General features: G+C 37.2%; 1 protein-coding gene across 2 annotated transcripts in view; it reads right to left on the bottom strand.

The window, feature by feature from the left end:
* LONRF1 (LON peptidase N-terminal domain and ring finger 1) overlaps nucleotides 1-6,074 on the bottom strand; it is a 19,745-nt gene extending 13,671 nt beyond the window's left edge. The window contains exons 1-6 of one of the 2 annotated variants that reach the window (XM_025200151.1): nucleotides 5,935-6,074; nucleotides 3,810-3,932; nucleotides 2,342-2,488; nucleotides 1,637-1,877; nucleotides 1,465-1,555; nucleotides 215-329 (exon numbers count right to left, since the gene is read on the bottom strand). In XM_025200151.1, the coding sequence (XP_025055936.1) occupies nucleotides 215-329; nucleotides 1,465-1,555; nucleotides 1,637-1,877; nucleotides 2,342-2,488; nucleotides 3,810-3,932; nucleotides 5,935-6,039 (822 nt within the window). In that variant the 5' untranslated portion in view covers nucleotides 6,040-6,074. The remainder of the gene's footprint in view (nucleotides 1-214; nucleotides 330-1,464; nucleotides 1,556-1,636; nucleotides 1,878-2,341; nucleotides 2,489-3,809; nucleotides 3,933-5,934) is intronic. The other variant, XM_025200152.1, reaches the window with a different exon arrangement.
* Nucleotides 6,075-11,268: the final 5,194 nt, after the last annotated feature.

Genomic DNA, 11,268 nt, shown 5'->3' with positions numbered 1-11,268 from the left:
AAGAGTGTTCTTTATTAACTAGGTATCAAGGTCTATCATGCTTAAGATTCCACAAGATAATACTGAAATATAAAATAGGGCCCCTCTCACTATCAAATTGATCATTTAACTTTGGAAGGAGCCCAAAATTGAAGTAGTGGACCCCATATCACTTCTTATAGTTCTCTTTCATTCTAGAAATGTTAGTGTAAAACAGTATAAGAGAAAGATTTACCTCTTTTAAACTCTCTTTACAGAGTGGACACTGTGGGGCATGATCTAAACAACGTTCTAAACAGTTCTTGCAAAAAGTATGGCCACAGGGGGTTGTTACTGGCTCAAAGAATAGCCTGAAACAAAAATTATAAAATTAAAACTTTTCAAGAAGATTTAATTAGACAAAAAACAGTAAATATACAGATTATCTACTTTAAATGAGAAAAATCTGGGAAACTGCGAGTTTCCCCTTGCAGGCTGACAGAGTTCCAGCCACAGCTGGACCCCATGTCCTGATATGTGAAGGGGCAGGGAGAGCTCTGATGTTACATGGTAAAAAAAAACAACACCCCACCCCCCAAAGTGCTAAAATGTATAGGTATTTAGAATTTTTTTATTATAATGATTTAAGCACTGGTAAGCTTCCAAATTGCTTTAAAATGGTAAATATATTAATAAAGCAGTGTGTTAAACTGATACACCCCCCCCCCATGGGGCATGGCATTTTAATCATGAAAAAAAAAAAAAAAAAAATCAAATTTGAGGGGTTTGATTGGAGAATTTGGGATTTTTAAACAGAGAAAACCAAGATTCCTGGTAATCAAAATCAACATTGAGCATCCCGATATTCTATACTTCATACTTCAAACACAAACCTTGATTGTGTTTTGATTTCCTTGACTATGATGGGGATAGGAACATAAAACATACTTATGTGCGTACACAGATGCACAGAAATGTGGTTAATACATTAACTTAAAGCAATATTATAATGGTCATACATTTTAACTACCATGCACACGCCATAATTACTTCTGATATTTGGCACACAACGTGACCTAAAGACTAAACAGGTACACTCGAATCTATGAAATCTATATAATAAATCCCCTTAGTTGCTCTGCTCTGAGAATCTCATCCAGTACATGGAGATTTTAACTAAAAAGCTAATATAAGTTAGAGCTGAAATACTATTTATCTACCAAAACAGAACTCCTAGATAAAAATAAAAGATGCGTTTTCACCTTAAAGATTTTTCCTTCCTTGTATGGAGTAACTGATACTCAAATTGAAGCAAAAATTGCTATCAATTTGTGTCCCAGCGTTAAATATTATATCCTTAAAACACTCTTCTACTTAAACCTAGGTTTTAATTTTAATTAATAGTACATATCTAGGACAAGACAGCCTTTTACACATATATAAGTTATTTACCTACACATTAACACACAGCTGTTACGAAGCTACTATAAAACTACAAACTGTTACCTCATACACAGAGAGCATTCAAAGTCAGATACATCAACCAAGTCCTCTGGAATTGTTCCACAAACAAGTGCAATATCCTTTTTTGTAGTTTCTAAGGGAAAAACAAGTCACATAAATGAGGGCAATACAAAACACGGTAAGTATCTAGCCTTGCAAATAAATGATTATTTACCTCCTTGTTTTTTAAGTTTGCTTCTTCCATCTTCACACAAAAGCATATCTTGTTCTGAAAGGGAAAGCTTCCTTTTCAGCAAAGCACCCTTCTCCTGGCCAGACAGTAGAGGTTCAGAAGAAACCCTTTTTAGTCCATCTTCTTTGGCAAATTTTTCTGTTGAGTTAAGAGCATGGGCAGACTGTGCACGATTTAGACTTGCATTGACAGACTCGACTGTTACTTCTGATCCTCCCAATTGCTATAGAAAGGAAATGAACAAAGCTAACTGTTTAAACACACACTTCCAAAATACAGCTAATTATTTATTACAATTAAATATTATTAGAAAGAGAAAGTACATTTAGATAGATACACTGGCTAATTAAGACATTTCACAAGCTAAGGCAATTTAAAGACTATTTAAAAATTCAAACCTAGTTTTCTACCAAGGGGAAAAATAATTTTGGAAAAAAGATTACGAGCAGTGGTTTCACATGGTCTGTTAAAGCCTGCATTATACACATCACTCTACCCCTTCCCTCCCTGTCCTCAGCTGATTCATGAAAAGGATCACAGAAGACTATCTAGCAAAAAGAAAGGCACACGCACAATAGCGAAAAGCTGATCAACAGAAGAATGATAAACATCTTAGGTGCCAGTTTTTGTAGTTTCCTACCAAACAAAGAAAACAGACTGCCTTATCCAATAGCTCTTATTACTTACCTGCTGTGGAGAAAGTTGTATTTCGTAGTAAGACTCTTCCATCGCAGAATCAAGTGCCAAAGGTTTACTTCGAATATGTGGTGAACTCCAAGCAGATTCCTTCAGACTTTCTCTCACAGTTTCTGGTGACAGCAAATCACAAAGTGTCTAAAAGAAAAACATCTTAATATTAGTATTATTGAGAGAGTCAGTTATAGCTTCAGTAAACAAACATCCATATATAAAACCACTTATTTAATGAATAATCTATATACCAAATATGAAGTTTAGTTTTTGTCAATATCTTTTCACCTATCTTCTCTCCCTTTTCAGTTGCAGCCTAGCTTCAGCTAAGCTCCTTGCTTTAAAAGGGTCACAGCCCCACCTATAACTACGCAAGAACTTACTCTGAAATTCCTTCCCTTACAGTAAGGGAATACCACCTTTTCAAGTATGGTATAGTTAGATCAGTGGTGCTCAACTGGGGTACTGAGTACTTTCTGCTTCCAAGAGACGCTTGGCTGGGTCAGATTGTGAAGGGCCAGAACATAAGCAAGTTCTCCTGCCTACTTTAGGCTGATCAGAGAAACCCAAACTTGGAAGAGAATGTGCATGTGCCTTCCCATTCTGGCTGTACAGCAGGTGCATGGGGCAGTTTTACCTGGCATCACCTAGTTGAGAAGCACTTGAGGTAAGCTGAACACAACAGTGGTTCTCAACTGAGAATACCACCACTTTTGAAGTTGTGGTGGGATGCCCTGATTCTGAAAAGGTTGAGAACCATAGATAACTAGTTAAGATTTGTTTTGGCAAAAATTATATTGATTTGTATTGCACAAATGTAATCCACAAACTACTCTCCTTAAAGTGCAAGATTTCAGTCATTTAATTTCTCCTTCATTTTGTTTTGCATTTGTTGGAGAGTAAGATTTCTTTAAAGATGGAACAAACTCAGTTTTATTTGAAAAACCATATCAATTACAAGTCTCCTCTAACCTAACTTTTTGTAGAACCTTTACATGTGTAAAATTTTCATTTTATCCATTATGATCATTTACTGAACATAAAGGTAGATTTGTCTGAAAAAGGAAATAGTCCAAACTTAATTTGAGTTTTATCAGTATGAACACAGTGGAATTGAGGATAAATACATTTAATGGTATGGAGCAGCTTCGAAAGTCAGGGGGAAGAAGAGGAGCAGGGGAAAAGTTGCTTCTCGGGAGTATCTAGCAGCTGTTATGCTGCGTTAACAATGCAAGAGCCTGCAGCCATACAAAAGATAGCAATACCATGACAATTTTAACCCTGCTTCACCCAGGGCCAGACAGGGACTATTTAACTCACTTTTACTGCTACAGGCTCATGCACAGCTAAGTTACAGCATAACATCTGCTGTACACTCCCAAAAAGATTGTGAAAGACTTGGTAACTCTTAGTATTAAGTCATAAGTATCCAAGACAGAAAACCAGTTTATACATGCTGAATTACCTTTTCTACTTCTATCTTTGCTGGAATAAAATCCTCATCAAGAGCTAAACACTGCAGAAACAGTTTTAAGGCATCACCTATGAAGCCAGAGTCATGGAGCACTTTTGCTTTCCTGAAGTAGACCTAAGATTAATACAGATAGATATCCAATTTAAGAAATTAAAATATTAGTATTACAACAACTAAAGCATCAAACTTGTTTTCTCTCTCACTAAAATGGAATTAGAGTAGAGGCTTCACGTTATTTGACAGATCTTTAGATGTCTATAGGAGGGAAACATGTTCTCTATTGTCTTTCTTCTACAGGTATTTAAGGCATCTGAGAACACTGTACTATTACTACTGTTTCAGCAGGTCCACAGGGAGAAAAGGCGGGGTAAGAAAAGGCCTTTGTGGATGCTGGTGGTTAAGGGTAGATACTCTTGAAGATGGCAGGAAGAGGTATGGGAAAGTTCATTGCTAAATCCTTTGCCTCAGCTCAATGAGCCTTTTGGTGGGAAAAAAAAATCCCTTTTCTTCTGACAAGCTTCAATGATGGGTTACGTAAACCACCTTACTGCTCCCCCTGCCAAAACCCTCTGCTCTAAAACCTGCAGGAAACGCACACATGCACATACTGGGGGAGGGGAGAGCAGAGGGAAAAATCTAATATTCAGTACTCATCATAGGTCACATTAAGTTCACCTGCACTCATGTGCCTAATAAGAATCAAGAATAATTGAAATTTCACTTAAATCAACCAAACTCTGTTCCCCAAACTAGTTAACAGCTTATTTTCTCCTGTCTGTTTTACTACAAAGCAGCAAAGACTAAAAGATTTTAAAGTTCTGATTGTCTTAAATATCTGGGGTTTCATAAACCTTTGCATTCAGAAACCCTTGTCCAAACCCTTTGTCTAACCCAACTAAGCTATGTTAGCCTCAAGGTGTGTAGATTAAAGCCAGTATGATTTATATTTTGCCTTCTATTGAAAACCACCCTGACCCTTTTTGGGAAGGGCAGCATAAAAAAACTAACAACCAACTAAAATACCTATTTTTATGGTGAAGGCACATGAACTAAAAGATAAACCCACACACACTTCCATGGGAAGAACTGACCCACTTATGTTGCAACTACGTAACAATAAAAGGAAGTGTTTATTTAATTTGTTTACTCTGTGCATCTGACTACATGTTAAGTCTCTTCTACTTCATGATCTAGCAAAATCACTGCCTCCATTTCTACCAGGTTCTTTTTGTGTGTGTGATTGCATTTCTAAAGAGAGAAAATGCCAATTATAGGACAACAAACCTATAAAAAGTAGTTCAAGGTAGGTTTAGTACCTGAACATAGCTTAAAAAAGAACTTCTGAAAAGGATTAGATTTCAAAAGTTAAATGTCAGAAATGCTGCAGACACCATGAGGATTTTTTGCAAGGCTTCCTTGTTTTAAAACAAACCACTGAGTGAAAGCAGCCCCTGTCTTTCACAAACCTTCCATTTCATGAATTTGCTTGCCTGCTTCCTTTCCATTCCCCACAACAGTCATACAAAAATGCCGTGATGAACAATTTAAAAACAAACCTAGAGTTAAGCAAAGTAGCTGGAATTGTGACAAAGACCAAAGACACTGCAGAAGTAAAAAAAAAAAAAGCCTCAATGGCCTGTCTTGCCTTCCAAATGCCTTATCAAAATTGTTCTAGAAAGCTTGCATAGAGCAGAAGTTCTCAGGCTGCTTTGTTTGATTTTGCCAATGTTTGGCCTATATAACAAGCCCCTGTCAAAAATACAGTCTATAAAATAAGCAGAATGATAATAGACTTGCTTGTGCAGAAGCAAATCCTCATAGTCTGTGTCATATAAAACTTTATAGATTTTTTTTTAAAGTATAGCATGAAGAAAATCCTAAAGAGCTAAAAAAATTAAGCAGAACGAAAACAAAGCAGCTATACACAAAAGCACATAATATAAATTCCATTATTTAATGTTTTTTAAATCAAATGTTTAGATACACTTCTCTGAAAAAAGTTTTACAAGACAAAGCCAAGGTCAATCAAATTAATCTGGTGCAACTTGAGCAAAATTTGTCATTTTTTATGCACATTCAGGTTTTTTAAAAATATGCAAATTACTCATCAACTTACCTCTGGCCAATTTGGCATTTTAGAGATAACAAAATTTAGATCTTCTACAGCTGTTTTAAATTCATGGAGGCCAGCATATGATTCAGCTCTGTAAATCCTTAACATCAAGTCACTGGGATCTGAAAACAAAATGTTTACTTCATTAAGAAATGTATGCATTTATATAATTATCATCCCAGTTAAATACACACACTCACTCACTCCCTCACTCCCTCCTAGAAGATAATAAAAGCAACAACTATGCTAGATTAAAAGAATGTAGGACTGCTATAAATCTGAAGGGCTGTTTTTTTGGGGGCGGGGGGGGGGGGGTTGCAATTTTTTGCAAATGTATAGAACATATTAGAAATGTATAGACTTTTTTTGCAACTGTATTGAACTGGTTACCTTATGTCAAAGATATATATACATTTTTTAAATTTTAAAACTGCTAAGGATAGAGCTACTTTTGGAGTTAAAAATGAACATACAGGTAAAATTTGATATATACTCAAGAATCCCAGAATACATGCATTTTGAAAGTACTTAATATATAATGCAAACACCCAAAAGTTAGGGTATTGGCATATGAACAATGTACTATATAGAAGACTGTCCAAATGACAGCTTGTGAGGGGATATGTAGCCCCTGGGCTCTTAACCGACCACCACTCTCCAGGTTCCTCCCTTCCCCTTCAGCTGCTAATTCCTGCCTTCACCCCAGGGGGCAGTGCAGTGGGGCTGCTGGGTAGAAAGGGAGTGGACAGGCAAATGAAGGGATTACACTTGTGAGACCATATGGTGCCATGGTGATTCAGGGGGAACATCTGTGTAGTACAGTATGTGGCCCCTGGGGTCTTAGAAGTTAGACAGCCCTGATATAGTTTTACCAGAGCAACTGACATGTTGATTTAATGCATGCTCTTACTCCTCTCTGAGGACTAAATTTAGCTACCTCTTGCCACAGGGTAAGAATGAATAGATAATGTCTGGTTAATGCACATATGCTACTCCACACCAATTGTCCATATGTCCACACATAGATTCACTGTCATATACTTATTTTGTTTAGACTGATATCTAAAATCAAATTATTTAAAAATGTACATTTAATATCCTCCTGCCACTGCAAAACCATTTGTAACATTGTATTAGTATTTACTACAATATGATCTGATGCCAATCAGCATAATTATCACTGTGCTGTCTGAACAGAGTTCGGGGCTGCTGCATATTACTCCCACTGTAGGGATCTGCATTAGCAGCACCATCAAAAGAGAAAATTTTTAATAAGAGTTCAGTGTAAAGAAGAGTGTTGAAACCAGGATTCAGCATTTTGTGTTCCTACTGGAACAGCTACATCCATAAGTCTTAAAAGTCTCAAACTCAGGTCCTGATAAATAGAAAGAGTAATGATCTCTGATTAAAATTACAAGTGAAAGCAACTCTGGCTAATGTTCCCAGTTCTTTGTTAGATGTTTTAAAAAGCCTTTGGTTTTTAATGTTCATCTTTAGATTTAGAATAAGGCAAGTATCAGCCTTTCTGAACTGATACAAGTTAAAATTGCAAATTTTCAAATCAAACCATTGAGAACCCATTTGGTTGTGAGCCAGGAAAAAAATTAATATTAAATTCAATGCATTTGTACACCCAAGGCCCTTCTAAATGCTAGTTTACTTTCACTGTTTCTGTTGTAAAACTAGTTTTACCTTTCATTTTGCCATAGAGCTGGCTGGTTAGTTTCACATTGGCCCCCAACTTATGCTATGGGTTTGAGTTCACAATGCCTACAAGTAACATGCAAAAAGGACTACAAAGCCACAAGTGGCAAGGAAGCTCAGTGACCAATTCAGTACCTGCAGCTATGCAACTTTGTCAATTCAAAAATCTAATCAACTGAGAAACGTGTACCTTTTGAAAACAAAGCCACAATTGATATCAAACTGTATTTCAAATATTGGAACATTTCTAATTATCAAGGGTTTTAGATATTCTAATTTTCCAGACTTCAGCTTCATTTTTAAAGCCTAAAATCAGTTGATAATGTTCTTTTAACATGTTTTACTCTTTTCTTCTTTTTTAGAAAAAGGACAGCTGTTGACTGAAAAGGTACAAGATGATGCATCAAGATAAAAACATGCTTATACGTTCCCAAGATCTGGGCTTTATTTGTATTTGAATTTTTGCAAGAATAATCTAATGTTAGAATATGTGCTGTCAAAGCCAGCACAATCATTTACTTTCCCACACAATTATATCACAACCTATCTACCCACTTTGCATACGAAAACTCTGTTTGCAAAAGGAAATGCCTGTATTTGTAGATATGCAGGCTGTTTAACAAAAAAGGTTACCCTCAAAATGGCAATATTTAAAGGATTGTCATAATCAACTATGGTCCTAAGTTTAGGTTAAGATTTCCAGACTTGCAAACATCAAAATATACTCCCTAATTTTCACATATTAGAATGTAACTGTCTACTTGCATTTTCAGTTTCAGATTTCAGATCTGTTTATAGTAAAAAATATAAACAGACAGCATAAACTACACCGATTTTCAGTTTTAGCAAATAAGTTACGGACTCATGCAAGAAAAAAAAATGAAAGCTACAACATTCAAGTAATTTTCTATACGAAAGGAGGGCAAAAGAGTGAAACAGACTGCTCAGGGAGTTACAAAATCTCCCCTTTACCGCGGATTTTTCAAGAGGTGGTTGGATAAGCACCGACTGGTCAGGCATGATTTAGGAACAGCATTTCTGCAGGAGGTTGGGCCAGATGGCCCTCAAGGTCCCTTCCAACCCTATGATTCTATGATTTCAGTGAACTTACTTAATGATATGAGAGCAAATCCATTAATTGTGCATGTTGGGAGGGAAAGCAGGGCAAGTATTTAAGACAAATAATACACAAAATATTTTTATCTGGATTTGAATCTAACAGCCTCTGTTTAAGTACATCCACTTCCATTCTAATGTAGGAATCAGAACTCCACTATAAAAACTTACCAACACAACAGCTAACCTCTCTCACATTTTAAGCTATTTTCATACCAAGGCAAACATCCAAGCTTATCATTAAATTAACTCCCCCTTCCACTAAAAAAAGTTCGTAAAAATGTTATTTGAATAAGGATATGGTGGTAGCCTTTAATTCATGACAACGTCAAATAAGTTTATGTAGGTTTGTACAAAACAGAACAGAGGTGGGCTGATAGGGAAAAAAGCTTCCTTAAAACAAATACAAACAGCAAGAGAATAAATTGTTCTGTGTATAGATGCTCTCTCCTCCTTTCCACGCAGCCCAGAATGCACAGTAACCAGCTTGTGCATTCGCCTACTTTACAGCAATGTTTCATCATTATATAGTCACAGATCAGTAAATCTGAAAGTCTCTAAATTTATGTTAAAACAACAGTAGTTATATATTTCTCCTTAAGGCTTCCAGTACATCAGCACTGGTATTTAAAAAAGTAACAACTTTAAACTACAAAAGCCCTCAGGGCTTGAAACATGAATATTTCTCCATGCTATGGAGAGGGAGAAAAAACCCCACAAAAAACAAGCAACAAACAAGAGATATTAAGCTTTTGAATAAGTTCGAAGAATGCCTTGAATTTTAAAGCTTGTCTAGCTTTATTCTAACCATGAAGTTGGCCCAAGAAAAGATATCACCCCCCAAAATCCTTGTTTCTTACATAAGCCTGTGATTTAATATTTACATAATTGCAGATAACAAAACTATGGATAAGTATCAGGCCTGAAAGCTTATTTTCAAATTTTAACCAGAATTAACTAAGCCAAACCTTAAATGTAACTTAAATTTTGCAACAAAAGAACTCTCTCCACAGAAGCCTCAAGTTTTAATGGCAAAATCAGAACCATAACTGATACTACTAGCTTTAGAAGAGACCTCTGCAGACACTTTTTACTTTAAACTTTTTGTATAAAATTCTGGTTGCCTTAAAAAAAAAAAATGTTCTTAATCCCTCAAAAAACCAAAACCAAACCAAAACAAACAAACTAGAGACCAGAAAGACTTGAAGCTGTTTAACTTCCAACTTTATGCTTATGATTAATCATGGATAATCCAAACTACTATGGGAAACCCATTTAGATAGGACTTCATTTCTTTGTGACATACATATAAGAGTTGATGCTAAGTTCTAGAATATGAATAAAATGTTTTCTAATTTTCAACAAATTCCTGGTCCAAAAGTAAAATTGGACCCCACCCTTTCTAATTCCCACCTAAACCAACTACTGCAATTGCAGGTCTGAAATATTCTAAAACATATCTGAAGACAAACTACTTTTGTTGACAATTTATTCTGAAACTATCTTTAACGCATCTCCCCAGTTTGGATCAGAAGACAGGCTTGTCACGTCAGATAAAACTGCTCAGCTTGTAATCTATGCTTCTATTTTTCCTGCAGCTGGCAGGAAAATGCAGCATATTAAGCATTACCAGTAATTCCTTTCTAGATGCACCACAATCAGTTTAAGGGAAAAAAGTGTACTGAAATGGAAAATTAGACACCTGCATATCACGGAAGTTAGCCACCCACACTGGAACAGAAGTGCTACAAGGGGGAATCTAACTTTCTGTCTAGGTATTTATATCCCCTTCATCGTGACAGATTCCAAATGCCCGCACGAACAAGACTAACCTCTTTGAAATGGCAACCATGCCCTCTATGTTTACAGAATGCCAAGCATACTGTTAGTGCTCACTAAATAATAATCCAAGAACATCCCTTCACAGGGAACATCCCTTGTGCCCTCTCCCAACACTACATTATAAAACACCAGCCACACCCACCCGTGATGTCACCAGCATTACACAACCTGTCCCCCTCCATGCCCGGACGGCTTATGCAACTAGGCCCAGCCTGCTGGCAATTGTCTTGGTGACACCGGTAAGAGAGAAAGTAATTTGGAAACAAGGTAAATAGAGCAGCCACTGTCCAATAATGTCCACCACAGAAGTGGGGGAGACTGATGTGCAAGACGACACCTGGCTGCCCTGCTGCCCCAGCCCTGCTTCCACACCACCGATCACCAGACGCATCCCTTTACATAAAGCCAGAAGGGGCGGTGGTGCCTGCAGGCAGCGTGGGAAGGACCAGGTCTGGGAACACTGGAAAACTTGGGCTTGTCAGAGAAAGCCCCACTCTGTTTTGAGGGACAGTGATAGGCTGGGGAGAAGGGGGTCTCAGACATGACGGGGGCAAGGGGGGGGAAGAAGGGGGGGGTCTCAGACATGAGAGGGCAGCAGGGGGAGAAAAGGGGCATGGACATACAGGTCAGCAATGGTGGTGAGGAGAACGGGGGCGCAGGCAGGCAGGGAAGGGC

This window comes from Alligator sinensis, unplaced genomic scaffold (assembly GCF_000455745.1).
Source record: "Alligator sinensis unplaced genomic scaffold, ASM45574v1 scaffold516_1, whole genome shotgun sequence".
NCBI lineage: Eukaryota > Metazoa > Chordata > Crocodylia > Alligatoridae > Alligator > Alligator sinensis.
Note: the sequence above shows the minus strand (reverse complement) of the source record. Positions and strands in the feature narration are given on the sequence as shown.